The sequence below is a fragment of the Astatotilapia calliptera genome, chromosome 15, assembly GCF_900246225.1.
Source record: "Astatotilapia calliptera chromosome 15, fAstCal1.2, whole genome shotgun sequence".
NCBI lineage: Eukaryota > Metazoa > Chordata > Actinopteri > Cichliformes > Cichlidae > Astatotilapia > Astatotilapia calliptera.
Window position 1 is genome coordinate 9,791,686 of NC_039316.1, and position 25,423 is coordinate 9,817,108.

Consider the following 25,423-nt stretch of genomic DNA (forward strand, 5'->3'; position numbering starts at 1 on the left):
CCTGTTCGAATGTTTATTCTAGTTTTGGTCTTGAGTTTTTTTTTTTTTTTTTTTTGTTTAAGTATTTCTACATGTAAACGTGTTTAAAAAAAAATCCTTTGCATTTCATCTGAACAGTTCAACAGATTGAGCGTAGTCCTTGTAGTCCGTTTCTGCTTTTCACAAATTCCAAAGTTATACAATACATAATCCAACACAATTTAAAAATGCATACTGAAACATACATGAACATACTATCGTACCAGTGGAGAGACAATCAAAGAAAGGTTTCCTATTGTCTCATTTAGTATCATCATTAAAGTTTTTATTATTACTCATATTACTGAAATACTTCATTGTCCGGCTGTATACTTCTGTGTAAAGTAAATGCGCGATCCATTGCCTCACTAAAATATGAATCAATTAAGGCACTTTTAGAGAAAATATGGCATTAAGACAACACATTTCTAATAAGATAATACTTAACTAAGATGCCCATTTACTTGCTTTTTTTACACGGTACTCTAAAAAAAAGAGAAAAGCTACAGACACAAACATGATTTGCTGCTGTAAGATGAAAAATTAAGGGCCATTAAAGTCCACCTGCGTTGGTTCTGAGACACTTTTTTGTTGCTGGGTGACAAAAATAAACAGAAGGAGGCTGAGAGAAAGTACAGCAAAGAAAACACACAGACTTTGAAAGGCTACAGGTTATTTTAGAGCTTGGGTTTCTCAGCCTTTTGCTTAGATTGAACCCTTCTTCAGTGTGATACAGTCTCGAGCCTTCAGAGGCTGTCAGAACAACAAGGGGTGAGTGAGTGAGGCGAGGTTTGCTGGTGGTGGTGAAATGCACCCTAACATGAAGACAGCACCGAAGATCCTGAAAGAGTCGTGTAGATACAAGAAGGGGAACGGTTAAGGCAAATCTAAATAAAATGTATCTGTGTAAAAACTACGGATACAGAGGTCAAATGGGCATCAGTGAAGAGAGAAGTTCCTGGAGCTTTGAAGACACAAAAAAAATAAAACAACCCCAAAAAATATATTCCTCTCCAAGGCTGCAATAGAGAGCAGAAGCCACAGGCTGGATGGGTGCCAAAGGGAGGCTAATGTGAATGGATTGAGTGTTAGCAGCAGCCTGACTTGCTCTCAGCAGCCACAGTCTCCTGGTCCAGTTTGATCCTGTCTCCATTGCTCTCCTCATATGGCAAACCTTTGTCGTTAGCCAAGATGTTCTCTACCAGGAATCGAGCAGCTTCATCCACATTGATGTTGTCCTATAGAAAGGTCAAAGCATATATTAGAGAGGTGATAAAAAAAAAATCATAATTAAAACAAAAAGTCATTTGCAGCACAGTATGTATGGAGACTGGAAATTTCCTCTGCCTTGGCCTGCACTATGGTCCTCAGAGCAGTTTCAGAAGTTCACGAAAGCCCTTTATGTGAACCAGCCTGTTTAGCTGGGTAACAGAAGGCAAGAGTGAGACCAGCAGAGACAGGCTGAAAATCACTGTTTGCCTTTGTCCTTCACACTGTGGCCCAAAAGCTGTCATAGCATGGGTTGAAGAGGTAATGAATATTTATGGATTTTGCTCAGACTCTACAGTAGCAAAGATGTTTTCAAAAAAGGCAAACAGAAATAAAATAAAGATTTAAAATATAATGAAATAAACTGGTTTGTAGTATTTACTCTATTAAAGACTACTGAGCTAAAAACAGTACTTACTGGTATGCTAGCTCAATCAAGCCAGTCTTAAAGTAATTTCTTTTAATAAATTGTAATGGCATGTGGTTGTTGACGACATTATAACTCATAGTTCACCGTGACATTGCATTTTCCCCTTGTACTGTATTAGGGAAAATATGCTCTTCGTCATTTAAATCAGCATGAAAGTTTGGCACTTATTAACAGAATCCCAGTCGCAGGTTGTTGTGGGTTGAGTTTAGTGCAAGTGTGACAGGCACACAAAACATTAACCCACAGAAAGGAACTGGCTCTGCACTCATCACACGCCTACATAGACACGTCACATGACTCTGTACGTAGCACAGCTCCAGGAACAACAGTTATTTAGAATGAGCTAAATGGGAACAGCTGATTCCAGAGTCATCAAAGCATTCCACAACATGGAAACATAATGGATGTTTGTTATTTGAAATGTACATGTGCGTGACTGTAGGCATTTCCCGGTTTATCGGCTTGTCATTTTGAAGTTTCCAAGAAGGAAGCGGCTCACTGAGGGGGAAAAAAAAAGAGGTCTCCCTGGAGTCTTAAAATGTAGAATATTCATGATCACAAAACAAAGTTCTACAACATGTACTAACAACTGAGGCACAGAACACAGAACTAAACTAAGTTTAGCACTACACTTTATTTCAGATGGAAATATTATACCTATCGTAACATTTTATAAGTTAATTAATTACCTTTTAAAGGCCCTATTTCCAATCCACTCTCAAAGAGTTATAAGATTTTTCTAAACTTTGTAAAGTACGAGCGTATCTGAATTTCCCTTCTTTCTACGTGGATAACAGTCCCTTAAAAGGGCGTAGAGAACAAACAACATTAACATTAATATATCTCCAAGCAGTAGGATGTGGGACCTTTAAATGAAAGTGTGTGGAAGAAAGAGATGAGAATTAGCTTACAAAGCAAGTGCAAGATGGCAGCAATCTCAAGATAGTAATAGCAAACCAGTGACATCATGGCGCAAGTTGAAAAGAAACACTACAAAACATTATCATTCAAACCTTTATCCCTCTAATCCTTGCAGCTCTGGGCTGTAACATCCATCACTGTCATGTGATACCTTATCACACCAGCTGTCCAACAAATTTTTTTTACCAGATATTGTGCATGCATGCATGCATGCCAAAGACAGCTGGATTGATGCTTGTCTTTTTGAAAAGAAATTTCATTATTCCAATGTATTTGGTAATTTAATTTAAGTCATTAAACAGATTGCAGCCCTTTAATCTAATGCAAATTACTTACAAGCCTCCATATGTAACACTGAATTCTGAATCAAAAATGCTAACATGAACAACTGCTGAATCGGCTTCTGACTAAAAAAAAAAACAAGAACGTGTAACAATTTCACAATAACTACAGTCAACCTAACGTGATTACGCCACACAGAAGATGTCTCACTTCTCTTTGGATTAACTTTTGAGGATTTCCTGTCTTTAAAAATCTGTTCAGTAAAAGAATAAGTATCTCCTTTTATTCTGACTTTGCTACATGAGCACTGAGCACAAAGCTGTTATTGAACACAAGTCACATTCACGTGTAAAACGTGATTTGAATCCAGCACTAATCATGTTTAACAATGACTCGGCTGACTTTAAAGGAAATATTTCAGCCTGCCTTAACTTTTCATTTCATGCTGCTGTAGGATGTTTTAAAGTGCAGAATAAATATGAGAGGACACAAGTTTAAAAAGAAGAGCGTCACCCAGCTCTAAAGAGGAATGCATATAAAATTAAACGGCTTTTGTCCACTGGCACTTTCTCACCTTAGCCGAGGTTTCAAACCAGCCCAGAAAGCCAGTTTCTTTGCAGAAATTGTCCATTAGAGCTGTGCTGTTGGAGTTCTCTTTCTTCTGGTCACATTTATTGGCGAGCAGCACTGAGGGGATGGGGTTGCCGTTAGCCAGCTTCACCTTACTGTCTAGGTCATGCTTCCACTTAGACACGGCGTCAAATGTGGAGCCCCTTGTTACATCGAACACCACAAATGCCCCCACGGCTTCTTTGTAGTACACCCGCGTCATGTTCCCAAATCGCTCTTGACCTGAGGGGTGGGAAAAGGATGCAGCGGTAAATGCACAGTTTTTACAAAACAGCTAAAAGCAACTAAAAGATAAATAATATGATTTGGAGTTTGTGAGAGAGGAAAAAAATAAAATAAAAAATCATGGACCCTGCAAAGACGTGATAATTCACCTGAAATGAACAGAACAGTATCTGAAGAAATAAATATTTAGTACTCGGACTTGTCATTTCTTACTCCAATTTGTAACAACTTGGTGAGAAATGAAATAATTTCGCCTCTAAATGTGGCCAAAAATGATGAGGATAGAGATGGTTACTATTTGACCTATTTTTCTCATTTGCCACGGGTTTAATCCACACACACTATGAATGACGGGAGTAATCTGCCACTATAATAAGCCTACTCTCTGAAGTTATTCTCTAAGAAAATCTGAGGTGATATTTCACCAAGCCAAAGCAAGGGAAATTATCAGCAGTATAAGGTGTGTCACTTTCAATCTGAATCACTTTAAGGCAGTTTTTCACCCCAGTTCATTAAGAGTTTTACAACCAGTGAAGACCAATTGCTTCCTTTGGTTTTGTTACATATGGATCCTTAAATCAACCAACTATTAAGAATACAGATTTTATACTCAGTGCAGTAAATGCTTTTTAAATGCCAAAACATCATGGAAATGCTTACAGTTTCATAGAATAACTGTAATTATAACTGAAACCTCAGTACTTGAGTACTTCCATTTTCTTATTTGCACTTTTAAAATGAAACTTTAAAGAGGAAATACTCCCTGGGGGTAAGTAAATAATACTAGGAACTGAATTACATGCTTTAACCTTCCTGTGTTATTTCACTTTAGTCCAGGTGTGCAGGGAGTTCAGCACATGCAATGCACTTGTACACTCTAAAATGTGCTTAAACCACATCTCCAAAGGTGTACAAAGGAAAAGGCTTTTTCCAGGGAACATGCAAGTGTTACACATCCATAGTGTGCAGATTTATCAGGCAGCTGAAATACCAAAACTGTCTTAGGAACTAGATAACCTTAGGTCTTAATTACTTTCCCAAAATGTCTCTGTAAGAATTAAGGGGTTGCCGCATCATTAATGGTTCATCTTTATGGTCTTTGATGGGAAGTCAAGCAGTTGATACTTTGATGCAAGTGATGGATGAAGGGCACCCATTTTTTTTTTTTTTTAAATACTGCAAGCTTGTAAGCAAAGCAACCTCCAGAAGGTAGCAGTAGCAACAGCTTTGGAACTTGTGATACTTCATATCTCTGGACAGTCCCGATAGGCCAGGAATATACCGATTGCAGTGAACTGTATCAGGTGCTGGGTTGTTAGTAGGCTCAGACAATTGTTGGCAACAATAAAAGAAATGAAAGTAGGACACAGCTCTATTTGAATTGTTTATGCATGGAAGCCACTGATGTTTCAGCAGGCAAGTATCCTTGTTCAGCAGAGCAATAGAGCAGAGATGAGTTAAATACCAGCATCACTACATCACATTCAAAATAAAACTTACTCTGTCAATTTATATATGCATATATTTGACTTATTAGGTTACTTGATTACACTTTTTTATAATGTTACAAGGCTTTAGCTCGCACTCATTAAATGGGCCAGTCTAAATATTTCAGTGCAGTGTGTCAGTACTGCGCCAACCTAAAACCACTAGTAGCTAGTAGGACTGAGCACAAGCATGAGCTCCTTTTTAGACATACAGCTTTGGAGATTCCTCCACAGATTTAATCTTTTTCCTGTCAAGAGCCAGTGGTTTAAATTTACCAGATATAACAAAAGCACTTTAACGTCAAAACTTAGATAAGGATGTTTGCTTTTCTACTTTTTAAATCATATCTATCTTATCTCTATGTGAACAGTTTCTCGGACATATGCTCTCTTGCATATGGTTCCTAGTTGTAAGGCAACATCAGCTCCTCTAAGAGGTCCTGGCTCTTAAATGCCCTTGCATGTAAGAAAAACATGGGTCTTTTAATTTTCTAATGGGGACAAATTTACAACAGCATCCAGTTTGAACTTGCCTTTGTAATCACATGATTAAGACTGCTGCTGGTGCTGCTGAGGACATTTTAGTCCATATGCTATGCTTAACTAACTATTCAAATATTGGGTCACCCCCAGAGGTATAGTTACTTAGCATATTACCACAAATGAAGCCTTTAAAGCACCTGCTCGTTTATCATATTTAGATCGAGTGTCTGCAATTACAGCAGGCCACGATAAGCTTGAGATAACATGTGATGGATTTAGCACATATTTATGCTACACTGCTCCAGGGAAAGTTCCAAGTATTCAGCGTGTTAGATAATTTGCAGTCTTTACTATTATTGAGTCACAAACAAATAATGAAGCAAAAATGAGATTGAGGAAGTGCGAGCAAAGCTTTACCCAGCGCACTTTCACTTTACTGTACTTACCCAGTCACGCAATAAACTGGAGTGGCGTGGCACAGTGCGGGTGTGAGCAAGAGAGTGAATACACTGTGGGGCCCACAGGCCTGACGGTAATTGCTCATAATTGAGAGTCTAATTTTAGCTGATATAACCCCAGGTGAATTCACCAGAGACACGACACAGTGGGATAAAGAGCCGATAGACTGAAATAAGGCTTTCATTTCCAAGCCTTGTAAAGCTCATACATCCAGGATAGCGAAGGCAAGGGCAGAATATAGATGGAAGTACTGTCTTAATAATTTTTAAGGCCTCTTTTCTTTTCATTCATTGCAAGGTATTATAGGACGACATGATTTTGCCCAAATGGAGTGACAGAACAATGCTGACCACTGATTAGTTTTGATATTTACAAATATTTTCACTTGTATTAGTTGATTTAAAATATAGTAGAGCATGTTTTATTCAGATTAGTAAAAAAAAAAATTTGGATTAGGGAACAGTATAACAACAGCATATTTAAAATCAATCCAATCTTCTCCAAAAGGTCCAAAAACAGACAAGATCTGGAAAAACAAATCCTGAAAACATTCTTTGTGCCTGCTTGCTGGCGAGAATTGTAACACTGTCCTGAAGAATTTATGTTTTATGATTCTATCTTGAATTTGGGGGGAAAAAAACATTGCACAATAAGCAATAAGTTGCTGAACTGTCAAAAACTGGATTAGAAGTTTTTCGGGTATTCGCAAGGTTTCCATATATCACTCACTAACCTTTCAGATACTCCGACTGCTGTGGTTGCTCCACATACCTGGCTGCTATACGATTGTCTAAGGGTTTGTTTGGGTTTTTTTTGTTTGCTTTTCAGGGCATTCCCAAGTTGCTGTGGTTTTTCCCATGTGAGTCACTGACCTTAGGTAACCTTAGGTAGTTTCAGCTGCTCCACGTATTTGATTTGGCAGATTTCTACATCAGATGCCCTTCATGATTCAAGAGGTTTGTGTCTCCTTCCAGGCTCTTTCCCATCTTTTCTTTCCACTTGTCTGGCAAATGTGTAAACCACTACACTGTGGAACCACTAAAAGTCACAAACCTTAAGTTAAATGCAAATCCTGCGATGCCTGGCCTTTGTTGTGTTGCAGTTCTTTTAAATTATTCTGCTTCGCGCGTTTACAGCTTAAAAAAAGTTTTCACTGTATGGATTTTCATAGGAAATAAAATTCTAAATGGATACAGACTACAGATTTTCTATCTGAGATCCATCTATCAAGCTGCTTTACTTTCCTGTAAAAGCAATTTTCAAGGACATTTTACTATTTAAAAAAAAAAAAAGAACAAATTTAATTACATTAAAAGCAGTAACGAGTGTCATATGCTCCTAACCCAATCAGCAGAAAAACATGGGAATGGATTGAGCAAGAATTGCGTATTTACTCAGAGCATGCCACAGAGAAGCATGAGATATCAGGAAAGTACAAAGGTGTGTGCTTCTGCATTAAAAGCACAATATTAGGCAACAGCATCGAAAACTAAAGAAGTGGAAAACTAAATCTACCCAGAGAGAAAACCAACTTTGTTGAATTTCAAGGGCTTTAAACAGGGTTGTTCTAATTCAGTCGACCACACTGATAAACACGGATGCATGACCTCAAGTGCAGTTAGACACTCTGCTTATGAAATCTTCATAAATTTTCAGTTACAGAAGTACTTGATGAAATTGAAATGGTTTAGTTAGATTCACTGTATCATCTCTGTTTGCTGTGTGGGAGAGACTGAAATAAAGCGAAGTCTCATCATTATCCAAAGCCCTAGCAACCCTAGTTTCCTCTTCGTTCGTAGATATTGCTATCCTGTGGGTGGGTTACCATAGAAACTGTCCAAGCCAGACATGGCAGTAACAACAGCAGCAGTCACCGTCTGCTGTTAGGAAGCAACTGGCTGAAAAACTTCCCCGCACACTCCCCCCATCAACACTAAAGTAGCAACATTGGGCCCAGTCACGAAGGTAGTCTTCAGCATGAGTTTCAAAAGAGCGTAACACATGACTGGCACGTTCAAATTCCTCAGAGCAGCATGTGAGACATGACTTACTACAGCTTACTACAGCCTTTACCGCTGAACAGTCTGAACTGAATCCACAGCCTTTTTTCCCTCCTCACTTTGTGCTAAGAGGTTTTTGTGTGCACCTTAATTTAGAAATTTAATTCATAATTACAGTGCTACTGCCGCTGACAGCCCAGTGGGAATCTGTGCAACTTTATAGAACGGGTAGGGAGAGGTTTCTTGGTCTTAACCTCTATTGTTGGTGGTAAGAATACACCAAAAAGTGACCAAAATGTCAGTAACTACTACTACTACTACAACTGCCGATAACAGCCAAAAGAACACAACCACTCTACCATTAAATCAGGTAACTTATGAGGTAATACGGCAACCGGATGACCTTCCTGACACAACGCCAAAGGGGACTGGTTACAAAGAGGGTGCTGTATTAAAAATCTCCTTGTGATTCCTTTGGTTGTTAGCACATTAGCACAGTTCCCTGAAGTTTGAATAAAAGACACTGACTTGCCTGAGTTTAGTCTACGAGTTTTCCTGAAACTTGAAAAAGTGCTGGAAACAGAGAACTTTCACCTTTTAGGTAAAAGTTGTGCCCTACTGCTGCAACCAAATACTTCAAAAGGCTCATTTTATACTTTGAAGGTTAATGGTCTTTGTTTCCGTTTGGGTTGTACGTCACAAATTAAGTCACTTCCACTTGGCAAGTGGTTAGGAAGTCTTTCTCTGATCCCGGAGCACGCACTGTTCCCTATCAACCAGCGATTGCCTGGGTGTCAATGACTGGCCTCTAGGCCCAGGTGACTGAATCCTTAATCAATCTAAGGACTGATGATCTACTTAAGATATACATTTGATGACAAGCATCAGATTTATTCCCGTTATATACAAACAGATAAGTGGCATATTAAAGGACAACCTGGGCAAACAACAACAAATCCAGATGTCCGAAAGCAGAGAGGCAAAGAGTGTAAAAATAAAGGTGAATCACACATTACAGGATTTGCATCTGGACGCCCAATTGGAAACGAAAAGCTTTAGGTGTGAGGCACTGGTCTTCATCATCACCAAATGAGAGAATTGGAAGAATGGTGCTCAGCTTGTCCAAGAGAGTTTAGACTTCAGATGTGTGAATATATGCCGAAAACCACCAAAGCTGTTCTGGCACCTTGAGGTTGTCCAACACCTTACAAAGATACTTACATTTGGTATTTCCTTTCATTTCGCACCGACCGGTACATTGTGTTTTCTGCCTTCGCTTCCATTTCCGTCGATGGCTGCACTGCTTGCCACACTGTGCGCTTGAAAACGTCTCAGTGTCACATTTAGTATGCACTGTCATACTTGGCAAAAGGAGCTAAATTGCTTGGCAGTGATTTGGCTTCATTCGGTCGTTTACGAGTAGAGCACAAACAGCAAGAAGATGAATCTTTCAGACCACTGACAGAAAATTAATCAGCAACTGTTTTGATAGCAAATGAATCAGTTGTGTAAATGTTTGAGAACATTACATATTTTGATCACGGGTATATGTTTTTCTCAATATGCTTAATGTCATACCATTAAGTTTTTAGAGTGTCAAATCAAACACAATGGGCGACTGAAAAAAATCCCTTCTAGTAACGGAAAACTGATTTGTTTTCCCTGTTTTCTTGTTATTTGTAATCGAAATGAGTGACTGTTTCTTCAGATTACTGATAACATAAACATTCGGCATCAAATCATCAAATCGGTTACAGCTCCTCGCCAGCCTTTTTGGCTCTTGTGCAAACAAATAGATAAGAGCCTCTTTGTACAGAACACTTCAGTTTTGGGGTATTTTTGCAAAAGTAATTAAAAATTAGACTTCTCCTTCCTCCTTAGTTTACCTGTGTTGGAAACCTCGTCCTGGGTAGCATCTACTTTTTCAAACCCTGTTAGAAAGCGGCAGCGCTATGAGATAAAGAGAAGTTTATCATTGAGGTATAATAAGTTCAGGTGAAATGAGGGATCCTAATGGGACAAAAAGTTTGGACCGCAATAGGAGTCACTGCACACATCCCATTAATGTGAAACCGTTCATCACTTCTATGTTTGAGCCCAAAAGGTGCAGGCCTTTTCACTCTATGCCATAGCGGTAATCATTGTGTCCACTGGCTTGAGTAAATCCAGGAGAGAGTGGAAAAGGGGTGGGAAACCTGCATGCTTCACACTGACTTCCCCGATGTTGTACAGTCCTCTGATTACTGTTATTCCTCCTAGACTGTAATCACTGGTGAGGTCGGTAAAAGACAAAGAAGCTCTGAAGTTGCTTTCAGTGTTGCCAAGATGATTATTCCTCCTCCTTTTCTGTACATTAAATGGCTTAATGGCCATTCATTAATGGTCTTAATGACTTGGCAACTACACCTCGAGCTTTTAGCCTTTACACCCACGTGTCGTTACTTATTTTATCCTCAAAGTGTCCTCAAGGCAGGCCTTGATGTAGGTGTGAATAACGCAGTTTAATAACAGAGTCGTCCTACCTGGTGAGACCATCCAGATCCACACAACTTCCCTAATCTATGCTAGCATGTTCCCCTGTCTTAATTAATGATATCAGCCTATCAAAGTGTGTGTGTGTGTGTGTGTGTGTGTGTGTGTGTGTGTGTGTGTGTGTGTGTGTGTGTGTGTGTGTGTGTGTGTCAGGCTTTTATTTACCCTCGCAGATCCTCTAATCAAGTGCTGTCGGTCTGTGACAGGCAGACAGCACTTCCTGGCGCTCAGTCACAGATGCTCCTGCACACTGAGCTTGTGCTGCCAGGGCCAAAGTGATGGTGGGGAACTTGAGCCCGCACTGCCACTCACTCTGTGACAGACATGCAAGTTGTTGTGATGACTCCCCCCCCGACACCCAAATGTTCGCCCCCTTTCTGTCACTGCTGTAAGCGGTGGAATAAATAAAAGAAAAACAGCAGTCTTCTAACCATCTGTCCTGATCTGTCTCAGCATATGAGCTTTGTTTGATTGAGGGAGAGGAAGGACCTGCTCAACCCCGCCAAAAAGTAAGAATAGAACATATCTAGAGGCAGGGATTGTTTTTGTTGGGTTTTTTTTAAATCATGAAAACTTTATATAATAGCCAGACAGACATTTTTAAAACCCTTGAAACCCTGTTTGGTCTCTAAAATTATGATTGTAGTTTTGTCTTATTGTTCACTATAACTTGACTAATCCAACAATGTGATACTAATCCAGCACTTAAGATCACCAAAGCGGTACGACAGGCTGTGAACCAAGAACCAAGATGAGGAACAAACACAGTGACCAAAAATTCCTTTGAGGTATAGGTTATAGAAGTCCTGTTTTTCACTTCTTTAAACATCTGTAATCAAACCACAATGGCTTTAACCCATTGCATCTAACTTCAGACTGACAACAACAGTAAAAACACAGTTAGATGAGAAGCCAACAACCTTTTTTATCCAAGACTATCAGAATAGTAGTAGGAAGACTTACGCCCAGAATTTGTCCCACTTCAAACCTCCTGGCATATAGACTTTTCTCATTGAAAATTCTCTGCTTTACCCACAGCACATGGAATTTTTGTCTCTTTAGGCTACTTTATAGAGCTCAACTTATTCTAGTCTTTAAAAGCTCTGTTATTAGCCTTAAGAAAACAACAACTTTGAAACGGCATTTTAGCAACAAGACTGTCAGAAATGCCAAAAGCTGCAATCTTATCTAACTTAAAAATGTCAGGAACACAATTTGCCACTTTGATGGATACTGAAATTATTTCTCAGGCAGCAGCGGCTCAGGCTGTTAAGTACTTGTTTGCTTTTTTAAACCTTTCTGGTGATGATTTGGGCTTAAAATGTAATAAAACCTAATTTTGTCGCATTCTTTGGACAGTTTTTTAATCAAGTATTTATTTTTCCCAATAAATAGTCAATTCATTTGAATAAAGAAAAGAAAACACACAAAATAACTGCAGTCCTATTCACCTTGCCATTTTTGAAAAGCGTAATATATGTTTCACTACTGATACAAAAAAAGAGACAAATTATTATTTTTCCGTTTTGTAAACTGCCTCAGTTTATACTTTGCCTTTTATAAATACTGTAAAATTTCTAAAATATGCCCTAAAATTTGACAGTTCCACAACGATTTCCACGAGGTCACACTCCTAATGGCCCTTAAGTCACATGATCTCATTATGTTCAACACAAAGATAACCATCACAAATTAGAGCTGGGAGTTGCAACGCAGTCAGCACAGTTCTGAATTTCAAAAGCCCCAGTGTCAGATGGATTTTTGGCACTGGGATCAAACATGAAAAGATAGAGGCTAATGGGACAGTGCAGAGACCCCTCACCCACGTCACATCACACCCTCATTCCCTCTGACTGAAGAGCAGCGTAGACCGTGTCTGGCAGCCTGGCTCCTGCTTGCGTTTTGAAGGTCGGTCTTTTTTGCTCACTTCTCATCTTTGCTCACTTCCTCTCTCTCACCTGTCCTCTCAAGCGCGTCATTCTCAGACTCTTTTGTTTACAGTGTGATATTTCTGGGCCTGGAGATGACAAACACTGGGAGTCTGAGCAGTGCCGCCTGCATGCAGGAAACTTGTATTTACACTGCTCTGATTCCTCTCAGCTTGCTTACTCAAGCTGCTGGAATGCACAGGTTGGCCTGTGTGCCAAGTTACTTAAGTTTACTGAAATCTTCTCGGAAACAGAGCCAGGCCGTTTGAATCACAGGACGGTAACAGTGATAGGATATCGTGACCAGTTTAACAAAAGACACTTGTAAGCCGTGGTGAGAATTACACCACAATATGACGGCGAGTTTAGCGAGGCGGGGCTTAGTCGATAATAACAACGTGACCTACATTCCACTGACAATTATGAGCTGCTGTGATCATAAAGTGGGCAAGAGAACAGCAGACGTGATCAACTGGTCTTTTGTACTGGAAATTCCCCCCGTGCGCCGTTGAATTCGTGGCCATCTGCGGGTTTAAAAATTTACTCTTTGCAAAATAGATAAATAAAATCTGCCTTTCTGGTTGATTATTATTATCACCATCATCATCTTAAATCATTTTCTGATAAAACATATCTCTGAAGTCTCGATGTGGCGTGCTCAAGTGAAACTTCCCCAATGTGACACGTGACGCACGGAAAAGTTAGATTTGGTATCTCGTGGCTCCAAAATCACCGGATCCATTATTGAAACGTAATTATAATGACGTCAGCGAGCGTGTCCTTACCTGCGATGTCCCACAGCTGTAACCTGACCAGCGTTTTGCTGTCCCAGTTGATAACTTTGAGTGCAAAGTCGACCCCGATCGTCGCCCTGTAGTGTTGCGAGAAAAGTTGGTGAACGTAGCGTTTGATGATGCTGGTCTTGCCCACACCTAGTTCTCCGATCACCAGCACTTTAAACAAGTACTCCTTGCACTCGGACACCGAGCCCCCGGCCATGCTGAGACTGACAGCTGTTCTCAAACTCAGGCAACCTCTGCTTTCTCGCTCATATAGATGTCCTGCGAGGAGCGACGGAGGACTAGGCCGGTGTTACAGCTGAAGACCAGATGCGATAGAAAGTACTCGAGTTTCCCCCCAACTTTCTAATTCTCCTTTTTACTCCTCCTCCCCCTCCTCCTCCTGACGCTCAACAACCACCTGATAAGTCACAGGACTCAGGCGGAAATGCAAATCTTGATACAGTATGCTTCTCCCTCTAGTGCGAGTACATAAAGCTTTTCATGCGGAAATCATGGTTTCTGGTTTCGTATTCGAAAAAAAATAAAAAATAAAAAAAATATTTTGCGTGCTAAATTCAGGAAATTGCCGGGGCGGGGGTCATTTTAGCACATCTAAGTGAAAGAACAAAACAAACAGTGAAAAAAAATCCTCAGGAATCCTCAGTGGAACCAAACCTCTAATTTGAAAAACATGGCTCTCTAGTAAAGGTGCTCTGCACATCCCATACTATCTCAGTTGAGCCAAAAATAATAAAACCATTGCACAATAGCTCAAAAAACACCTCAAAATTCTTGTTTTCTTGTGATGTAAAGAAGTTCAAGGATATTCCATTTCAAATCAAGTTAATAGACATAGAAATCTTTAAAAAAAAAAAAAAAAAGATCTCGGTTTTTCCACTTTAACTACATGGAAAAAACGTACAGTTTACACCTACAGGAGATACTAGGTTGTAGAAACCCATACTATGAAGCTCCCAGTGCACAAGTTTGTGCTGATGTTAATGCCAGAGGAGCAAGCATGATCCCAGGTTTTTTAAATGCGGTGGTACAGGTCAGGAAATTGTGTTGGATAAATGTTTTGCATGTAGGATTTTTACACAAGTGAAAGTTATCATCCTATTCAAGCAACTTAATAGTGCACTCGTTTCATAATCAAAATATATTTTGGAAAAAAAACAACCCTAAAGTAAGGGTACACATTATATAGAATCGGATTAGAATTTCTGAATGTGTTTAGCCCAAACAACTACAATAACTATATATTACAATTACTGGTCCATTGATGTATGTTCCAGCTGTTGATGTATTTAATTTCTTCCATATTTTTTGTTTGCTTGACCTATAGCACAGGTGTCAAACTCCAGGCCTCGAGGGCCGGTGTCCTGCAGGTTTTAGATATGTCCTTGATCCATCACAGCTGATTAAATGGCTAAAATGACCTCCTCAATATGTCTTGAAGTTCTCCAGAGGCCTGGGAATGAACTAATCATTTGATTCAGGTGTGTAGACCCAGGGTGAGATCTAAAACCTGCAGGACACCGGCCCTCGAGGCCTGGAGTTTGACACCCCTGACCTATAGGTTTAATAATAGAAATTATCTTCAAAAAATAAAAAAACTAAAGATATAACATTTGCATCTAAAATATAGTGGCATATAAGCAGGAAAAAGGATAACACAGAAATACGTACATTAAGTACAAGTATATTAAACCTGAAGTTCAGTAAAGTATTCAAGAAAATATCAATGGGGGTATGGTGCCACCCCATGACCCCCGTCTAGACATGCCCCTGGCATCTAGGTAGAACGAAATTTAACAGACTTGTTGCATTGATAGCATTCTATTACAGTACCAAAGTCAAACAAGGGAGCTCTTTAGAATGACAAGTGTTTGTAAAAGCAGACTGCATGGCTAATATATCATGCAACTTACTATATAATATAACTTATGACACACTGGCTCAAACATATTATTTGTGTGATATGAAAGGGCAGTCAATAAGAGGCTTGTAAAAGTGATGACAATTGAAATCTTTGGCCAATTTGAATAATTATTTTCTTCATGCAATTATTAACATCTTACAACACAGTGCATTATGCGGTGCAATTATGAGGTCCAAAATGCATGCCCTCTTTCCCTACAGTGTTCACATTTTGCAGGCCGGCCAGATTGGAACATTTTAAAGAATCATTTGGGGGGTGTCAGGATATATGTTTGACTCACTAATATAACTTTAGTTTTAGTTTGTTTGGTTTTTTCAGCTAATATAGGCAGTAATCAGTCTTTTTAATATAAGTTTTGTTTTTATTTTACAGCATCTTTCATGTTCAGCTCACCCAAAACATAAAGGCCTATTTCGTTCTAGATTTGACAGTGTTTTTCAGGTGGCACCTGATATATTTTACACTGGTTAAGATCATTTAACAACTTACACTATAATAGACTAAAAACATTTGGAAATACAATACAATTGCACTACGTACTGTGTAGTCTCGTACTTTGAAATTATTTGCATTCTTATAGATAAAAGAACTAAGAAACTTAACCTCAATTAAATTACTTAACTTTATAATGCAAGATTTAAACAAAATTGAAACATGTATCATCTCGTTACAAGAAGCAATCAATCATTGGTTACTTTTACAACCAAATGTGTTCAAGAGGATACAACTGGCTCAACTTAAAATTTACCCCAAAAAAACAAACACACTGCTTTTTGACGAGTATCCGAGGACAGTTGCAAAATGTATAAACTTTGTTTTTCTGTCGACATTCTAAATATAGAAACATTTATTAGTATTACAAACATACCACCTGCGTGAAAAACAAGAGATGGCTTAACAGTATTACAAACTTTGATAACTTGTACAACTTACTGTGTTTTTCCATTACAATGACACAGCAAACTCAGAAAATGTGGGAAATATCCACACAGCATGGAAAGCAAAATCTTTTTCTGTTGTCATTTCCCACGCGCGTAAAAATTCTCAGGGTTATGGTTTTAGTGTAAACGAAATAAACAGCATTGCCATCATCTACAATCACCCTATTTACCTGTTTACCAGCTACGTCATAAAAATAAATAAATAAATAAAACAGAAAGCGGGGGCTGTAGGCTGATAACAACTTTGCTTGGCACATTGTAACCATAGTCACATATCATACAGCGCGAGTCTTCAGCAGGATCTGAGTTCGTTGATACTACTTTTGTGATGAGCACACCTTGCGGCACATAAATGTAATACTCAAACAACATACTTCACTTTTCTTGTTAATTTGTAATATATAAACTGCAATGAGGTTTGATTAGAGAAAGAGTGCAGTTACTTAATGAATACTCAATGAAAAGTTGATTTTCTTGAATGAAGCTTTGACTGCTATACACATGAACAGACCTGTGCATGTGCTGCAGCAGAAGAGCAGAGCTAATCAAAACTGGCATGAAATGCACTTAAGCTATTGCAGTCTTTAGAGAAAGTTTGGTCTGTGATGTGTAAGCGCGCTGCGCAAACACTACTGTGTTTCTCTTGCCGTGTTTTCTTTTTTGCAGACTCTACAATTGCACTGTCTCTATTAAAACAAAAAAACAAAAAAAAAACACAGCTACATCTTCTATTATGACTCTCCGTGTTACTTCATTCATTAAAAAATTTGGCGTGAGAGCTGACTAGTTTTGGCACGCGTCCCAGTTTTACATTTTTCAGGAAGGCTTTGTGCACTCACGGCCCCTCAGAAACGTAAGCACTCGTAGATAATTTGTGGTCTACCTGTATTTTCGATTAACCACTTACTGTTAACAGCAGAGTAATAAATACAGTTAAGCAAGCAAATGTCAGAGCAAATAAACAAATGTTAAAAACTCGAAATGTTAAATCGTATCGTTGCACGTGTTGTGTGTCGGTGTGTGTCGGTGTAATGCACTCTGTGTGATGCTCAAGTCTGCTGACAGCCGCTGTGCCAGCGTTGGTTTTTGCTCTCACAGTGTTGAGGAGCTGTGTGCGTAGTCTCGGAGGATGTCGGCGGTGTAGACCGAGGGGCTACCGAGCATCGAATCGATGATGGGGGAGCCGGTGACAGAGTCCCCTGAATACACAGAGTCTCTGAAAGGGGAGGGGGGAGACAGAGCTAGGGAATCCTCCAGTGTTGCCTTGTTTTGAATTAAATCCTCACCTTCCCCATCCTCCCTCTCCCCTTCCTCCTTGGCGTCATAAATGTAGCCGTGTAAGAGGTCCAGTTCCTCATCCTCAAGCCCCTCTTCTGCAAATGCCCCGTGTTGTGGAGCTGAAGGAAGGTGAGAGGGTGTCAAGCTCAAAGGCTCGTTGGCAGGCATTGCCTCCTTGGCAGTGCGGTCATTCAGTGCAGGTGCATGGGAGCTGTGCGTGTCCACCACATCCCTGTGCAAGCGATCTGTGGTGTGGCCTGTCAAGTGGGAGGGCAAAAGAGAAGCCGGCTCATCCAAATCCGACTCCCGCCCTCGCAGCCGATCAGTGCTAGTTGGAGTCCAAAGGGGGCGCTGCGCGTCGCCCTCGTCGTCTTCCTCCGTCAGGTTGTACAGAGGTTTAGTGCCAGGTGGTTCTGGGGGGGGATCTTGGGAGGCGGTGCCAGTGTTGCAGGTGGAGGGCTCACAGCTGTGGGGGTCGGGGGTGTTAGTTAGGGGCCTGATGACCGCCGTCTGATTCAAGCCGGCTTCCTGTTTCCTCACATGCACAGACAGTCTGTGCCACACATTCCCCCCCCTCGGAGGGTGTCTTGGACCTGATTCAGACCATGACACAGACTTGCCATTAGAACTATGAACGAGATAAAAACCCAAGTTACTATCACAGGAAACCAGGAGGTGAAGGCAGAAAAACAACATCAACATAGCAGCAACGTAAGACAACAGAGCAGCAGCATTTCAACATTTCATTGCATGTTAAAATACTTTTGAAGTACGTGACTTGACATTAAGAGCTTGGCTAAAGTGTTCACTCATGACCTCTAAAGAGCGTCACATTTATCAGCCTCACAAACAGTGATTCATAATGTGCTGCAGACAGCATTATGATCATACATTTTTGTCAGACATTGAAATAACAGATTTAAGAGCCATCCATCTCATTTATTTTTGTCTTCTTCCTGACTGTCTAATTTTATTGTTAAAGAGGGGTGCATGCATTTGCAAAGTATTTCGGGTTTTGCCCGGACTGGCCTGATGACGACACAGTGTTTAGCGGAGAATGAGCTAGGACTGGCTCTAATGTGATTAGTTGGGGAGGTGGTGAGGGGAGGGTGTTCATGCTGAGAAAAGTTAAATGTGAGGTTAATTCAGGATAAACCGAAAGCAGCAGGGTGGCAGATCACCCTCTTGGAGGGCTGCATAGTCAAAAATATTTTTGCCACTGCCAGCTCAGGAGTGCCAGGATCACACTATCAAATGATGTCTTTAAATGAGATCTAGAATCCAGGCAGGTTGGCAACAAATGATCCAAAAGATGAGAACCAATCAATAAAAAAACAATTACTTTCAGCACATCTTTTTGACCTAAAGATTTTTTTAGTGTCATAGTGTATTGGGGAAAAAGCTTGTAGAAAAAATTGATTTCAGCTTTAACACTTTTCAGCTGTCTTGTTGCTGTGATTATCTGAATGGTGGATACTTTAATTATTCCCCAGACTGTATTATAAAATAGACAAACTGGCAGTGCAGCTCTCCAAGAAAGAGGTTGAATGACTCCAAAACATTTGCCAGCCTTGACACTTGACAGTGCGCTCCTCAGTATAGAAGGTTGAAGGGTTAGAAGATTAGATAGGCTGCATAGCAAGGGTAAGAGACAACACTTAAACATATTGGGATCACTCTCCTTCTCTGCCCCGCTCCTTACTTTAGTCACTTGTCCATGTGCCACTGCTGTGGATCTCAAAAAAGTTATATGCAAGTCTTACATCTAGAATCGCCACATGAAATCTCTACTTTCATTATCCCTGACACGTTTGAATGGCCTTTCAGCTTTAAATCAATAACAGCAAACGTCCCATCTTGACTTTCCTATTAAATTTCGCTGATGATATTTCATTCTCAGGGGGAGGGGGATGTGCCTAAAAACCAGTTTTTACTACATAAATACAAACACTCATTGGGGTACTGGAAAGATGAAAACAGACCACTGACATGCAAACACATCATAAAAAAGTGATAGCTTGATATGATTTTTTTTTTTTCCAATTTGAGAGTTTAGTCACCTTTTTGGTCTCTAACCAGTGACCCCAGAAATGAAATCCAAACAGAAAGATGAAAAAGCACAAAAGGTTACTCACTTGGCATTGCCTGTTACAGTCTTCTTCCGGCGGAACATATTCAGGAAGCTGTTGCTTGTTGATTGAGCCGCAGACTTCCCATCTCCGACGTGCATTCGCACCACGTCAGATGTGGTGAAGGCGCTTCGGACGTTCCTCTCTGGTTTGGCGATGATTATGTACATCTTGGGTGTGAACATGCAGCCCAGTGCCACTGTTACACTCAGGCTGACGGAGAAGGATGTGGTTATGATCTTGTAATTAGAGCCAAAGTAGATTGGCACGAAGGCCAACCAGATGATGCAGGTAGTGTACATGGTAAAGGCAATGTATTTAGCCTCATTAAAATTGGCGGGCACGTTCCGCGTCTTGAAGGCATAGTATGTGCAGCTCATGATTAGGAGGCCATTGTAGCCCAGCGGCGCTACCATGCCTACGTTGCTGGTGTTACAGATGAGGTAGACCTCACGTATGCTGGGGTATGACTTGATGGGCTCGGGGGGCTCTAGAATGATGAGTGTAATCTCCAGAGTTAGCTGCACACTAATAAGCATAAAGGCAATGATCACTTGGGCCCAGGCGCTCATGAAACGGGGTTTCCTGGTGCAGATCTTTTTCTTGCTGCCAGCCAGAATGCGTGCAATGCGGTTAGTTTTGGTCACCAGGGCAGAGTAGCACATGGCAGATGAAAGGCCCACTAGGAGCCGCTGCAAATAGCAGGAGGCCACTGTGGGACGGGCGATTAATGTGAATGGACAGATGTAGCCTAGGAAAATGCCTGCCAAGATGATGTAACAGAGTTCTCTGCTGGAGGATTTAACCACAGGTGTATCACGGTACTGGATGAACACAAAGGTAACAAAGGAGGTGATCAGGATGCCCACGCAGGAGAAAACCACAGCAACTATAGATTCCACATCTGCCCAGTCAAGATACTTCAACGGCAGGGGCTGGCAACCTGGAAACAGTAGAGGAAACAGTGTTCGGTCAATTTTTTAATTCATCCTGCGGTTAGTTTTACTGAATGAAAGGTGCATTAAAAGATGGTGGGAAGCAGTTAGTCAAGGAGAATGAAAGAGTGGGCAAAGCAAATCAGAGTGTTGGCAATGGCCTGATTTTAGTGCCTTCCACATGCACATATTATTGTGTATATATATATATATATATATATATATACATATATACACTGCAGTATTTTAATTGTTGCATTCGGTCTTTTTGGGTAACAGTTAATGGTTGTACACTGAAAATAGACTTCACTGGTAAGGCAATTTTTTAAATACATTTTGGTTTTCGGAATTTTATTTTAACACTTACAGTATTAAACTACTCTCAGTGAATAATTTGACATGATGACATCATTTTCTATATGATAATAAAAATGAACTTTCAGCAGCATCAGAAAAGTTTAATAACCTTGATATATGTTAAATACTTCTTATGGTAAGTCTTTGTGTTATGTTCAAGGTATAAAGAGAACGAAAAATCTGTGTTGGAAATAATGTTGTATAACCTCAGAGCCAAAGCCTCACACAGCAATAACAACACGCTGGAAAAAAAGGTTTGAAATTTTTAGATTCTGGATTTCTTAGACTGTCCTAAATGTATTTGACAATATTTAAATGCTGATGACCATATTAATAGATGTGTTTTTTCTTATTTATGTAGTTCCTTGTACACCTATAGCTGCCCATACATGTGCCCCCAACATTTGCGCTATGGCACTGACAGGAACTCATTTGCATTTTTCATCCTACACACCCCAAAGCTCTATTTCTCTTCTGTCATGATGCCCTGCATACTCATCATCCAACACAGAGAAGAAGTCTGGAGAGCTTAATTGGAGAAAAATGACATCCCTAGACTTCCCCAGCTTAACACTTCATAAATTACATGCTTCTGCTAATAGCATTACAGTGACTTCACGGAGGAACCCAGTTCTGGTCTGCATGCTAAATCCTAATATGCCAAATCATAAGACATATGAAATTTTAAAATAAACAAAATTGTCGTCCTCTGGGGATTCTAATCAGAAAGGTAGTAATGAGCATATCAAGGTGTAAACCAGCTCTTATAGCATGGTTTCATTTAAATGCAGGGGGAAGTGGGGACAGAGAACTGTTGCTTGTTTTCTTTTGGCCACACACCCAGCTCAGCTTGCAGATGATTTTGCCCTTATGCATGCAAACAGACACGGGTGGCAAAGATGAAATGTATCTGCATTCACTTATCTAACACAATCCTCACATCGCTTATTTGTGTTTCTAAGCTCTGGGAAGACCTTTGAAATTTACTCTTCTGCTGCATATTTTCAAAAATACACATTCACAATTGTAAACCCTTGTTCAGTGAATAGCATATTACCTCTCTCTATTAGTATTTTTCAAATGTAATGAGACTGAAGGAAACTTTTCTTTCTTGACAGACTGCTGAAATGTATCCTCAAGCCTCTCATGGCAGTAATAGGATTTTACACCTGGGAATTGAGGGCTCCTCTCAACTTTATAAATCGCTGTCAGAACAAGCACCGGGTCACAACAAGAGCAGAGAGGAAGGAAATGAGCAGCAGCATTTTTTTGAGGGAGTGGTGTTAAGGTTTGAGGAAATGAAGAAAGCAAGGGCATAGGACCTGCATGGTGAAAAAGGTGTTGTTACACTGAGGTGCTGTGTGAATAGCCTTACGGTGGGGGAAGATGACTATTGAGAGAACAGGGGAGTCAGCCCCACTAAAAGTACTGTGGTTGAGCTAAGGGTAAACGCATGAAATGGGCAAAATAATAAGTGTGAACCGTTTCAGGGGTAATGGACAAGGAGTGTGGATGAACGATGTAATAAAAACAAACACAGTTTCTGTTTTTGTTTGTCCTACCTGCCAGGTCATCATCCGGCCACCATCCCAGCTCACACGCCTTGCAGGTAAATTCATCCTGGACATATTCGTTATCCTTGCATGTGGTGCAAATCCAGCAGCAGCTTACCTCACCCTTCCTAATCACCTGCACGCAGAGAAACAACACACAGTCAACAACATGCCAAAGAAAGCTTGGTAGCAAGTCACTACACTGAGCCGTGGAAAAAAAGCACATCTCACCTTAAGCAACCTAAATAATTAATCAGCACAGAGGGGATATCAAAATGAGGATTTGTTTGTGCGTTTTTTGAGCCCCAGACAGAGTGTTTAGAAAACAAGGCCGGCTGCTTTTACATTCTGCTCCCAAAGAAGCTGTTACCAGCACTGTGATATGTAAAGCAGGGTGATAAGTGGGGCACGAAACAAAGCAGATAGAGGGGGGAAGCATGAGCAGCTAGGAGAGAGGATGCACCCTCCCTCGAGGCAACTTGGTGCATAGCCAGTCTGAAAACAATTGTCCCCAAATGAAGGAAATGAGGGCATTTATTCAGCCTTTGCTCAAAACCAGTTTTATTGCTTACTGTCCCAAACGGTCCATCTCCTCGCTCAGGTAGAGCGCAAGTCCCGTGAGTTTATGGTGCAAACCTAAACTTTTTATGTGACATCAGAACTTATCCGTGTTTGTCATATTTACATAGACTTCTCTTTTCCTTCATTATCCCTTCTTTAAATCATTTGTAATGGGAGGAAGATTTAAAAATGTAGGACAGTGTAGCATCAGCAGCCTTCTTGCCAGCATGTGATTTAAGCAAATAAAGGATTAAGATTCACTGCAAGAAAAATCAATGACATATTTACTGGGAACAGATGTACAGTAAGGGCACCGGTTCAGCTCTTAAAACATTTCTCTTTTTAATTACAGTAGAGATTAATTGGAAAGTTAGACATTTGTGGTTCCCCCAATGCTTAATCCTAATGATTATATTGATGTCTTTACTTGACCTCCCCCATTTCCATCCGCAACCTTCATGCACATGAACACATACGAAGTAGGTGGAGTGCTGAAGTCCACGCAAAGTTTTTCACACTTTGTCCTAGTATTGATCTGATGAGGCAAATCATTTTTAAGATGGGTTTGTAGGGAGTGCTGATCCCGATGGGACATTGCATGCCCACATGATTAATCCTAATTTGCGATAGAAAAAAAAGATTATCACGGTAGATTACATTCTGCTTGTAAATCTCAAAATTCCATTAAACACAGAGACCTTTCTTTCAAACTCAAACATCACTTCCCCATAACTGTACTGCAGAAACAACAAAGAAAACATACTGCATTTGGAATTTAGAAAATGGCAAATGGTTGTGCCCTTTAAGATCTGCATGCACTTTTTTTTGTTACCAGTATAGCAAGTAGCAAAAGAAATTTAATTACACCTTCCAAATTTAATTACTAGGTCCTGCAATCTGTGAGGCAGCAAAATATTCCATATTATTCATCTCCAAGAGACGGAAGGAGCATAATCAAACCAAGAGAGAGAACTAGAAGTGCATACTAAAATTTGGAAATAGCCAGAAGAAGCAAAGGGGATCATAAAAGAGTAAATATCGACCCAAGTGAGTATGTCCATTTTAAATATTGATATAAAAGCGTTGAGTTAGTGTGGGAAATTACATTAGGTTTCAAATGTGCCTGTATTTACCTTGACAATTTTGTGTTACAGTGGATGACGTACAAGAGGACACGTCAACGTGAAGATTCTGGTATACGGGAGGGCAGAATGCTTTTAATTGCTGTCCATTTGATTTTATATTCACATAATAAGCGGAACAACTCAAAAGTGGAAACATGTGGTAAAGAGGAAACTGCACTACCTACACAAAGAAGGGTATTATCAGCATACAATGATAATCTCTGATTTTCTGATCCAGTGTTTTGAGGAAGAGAAAGAATAGTATTGTTAAAAGGGGTCAACTCTAGTTGATCCCTATACACAGAGAATAACTATTTCCTGTGCTGAACACTGACAATTTGTCTATAAGTGCTTTATCATAATGATGAATCGTATTCTCCAGCCAGCCTGTATCTGTACCAATATTGTCCCAGTCTAACAAGCAGGAATATTCACCCTCTGCCACAAAATGATGTGTGATAGATTAACACGTTTTAATAAAATTGATTTAATCAGTGTGGATCACCTTCATTCGGTGTACCTCTAATAAAGTAGCAAGCAAGTAGACTGACTCGGATTCATTATCAGACAGAGAAGGCAGATTGAGTTCTTGAAGAAAATGCAAACATTTTGAATGCTGCACTGTGTATTACAAGAGTCTATAAAACTAAGAAGTGTTTAAAAAGCAATGATACTGGAGTATTCTTTACAGTTTTTCAGCCTTCAAGCTGATAGAGGACTGTGTCTGGGTCTTTTAAAGCTTTACGTTCTTCCGGCTTTGTGAAATAAGAACACCTTTATGCATCGCAACAAAGAGTTAAGTTATTCTTTCCTGTAAAGCCTCAGAGAATCCGACTTCTTGTTGTGCCTGAAGCTGGATCAAAGTATTTTCCAGCTCAGTTATCCTGCTAAGTCTATTTTTATTAAGGCGAGGTAAAAACAAGATTGAGAAATCCATAGGACAGCCCTTTACGTCATCGCATAAAGCTCTGGTTGTCAACTAAACCTCTTCTTAATTGTTCTTTGTCTTCTAAAACGTGAAAAATTTTGCATTTTTCTCAAACATTAAATGATTATTAGGTCGCTCTGGAAGAGTGTGAAATGTGCCGAGGTGATATCTCAGAGAAGGATACGGATGAGTTCGTATGGGAATTTACTTTAAGGAGGATCTGAATCCC

At 40.0% G+C, this 25,423-nt stretch overlaps 2 protein-coding genes and 1 long non-coding RNA gene across 5 annotated transcripts in view; 1 reads left to right on the top strand and 2 right to left on the bottom strand.

Annotated features, from left to right (window-relative positions):
- rab32a (RAB32a, member RAS oncogene family) lies at positions 1 to 13,896 on the bottom strand. Its single transcript, XM_026194418.1, has 3 exons — positions 13,450 to 13,896; positions 3,495 to 3,772; positions 1 to 1,256 (listed from the first exon to the last, which is right to left on the bottom strand). Exons 1-3 carry the CDS (start codon positions 13,661 to 13,663, stop codon positions 1,107 to 1,109), a joined length of 642 nt encoding a protein of 213 aa, XP_026050203.1. The 5' UTR covers positions 13,664 to 13,896; the 3' UTR covers positions 1 to 1,106.
- On the top strand, positions 12,278 to 25,420 carry LOC113037398 (uncharacterized). The gene is made up of 4 exons (XR_003274625.1): positions 12,278 to 12,644; positions 22,598 to 22,637; positions 24,030 to 24,189; positions 24,297 to 25,420. It is a non-coding gene; the product is annotated as an uncharacterized LOC113037398 (long non-coding RNA).
- The window catches only part of grm1a (glutamate receptor, metabotropic 1a), a 35,159-nt gene continuing 25,728 nt past the window's right edge, over positions 15,993 to 25,423 (bottom strand). For 2 of the 3 annotated variants that reach the window (XM_026194416.1, XM_026194415.1), the window contains exons 7-9: positions 22,591 to 22,717; positions 19,743 to 20,679; positions 15,993 to 18,235 (exon numbers count right to left, since the gene is read on the bottom strand). In XM_026194416.1, coding sequence (XP_026050201.1) covers positions 17,422 to 18,235; positions 19,743 to 20,679; positions 22,591 to 22,717 — 1,878 coding nt within the window. In that variant the 3' untranslated portion in view covers positions 15,993 to 17,421. The remainder of the gene's footprint in view (positions 18,236 to 19,742; positions 20,680 to 22,590; positions 22,718 to 25,423) is intronic. The other variant, XM_026194417.1, reaches the window with a different exon arrangement.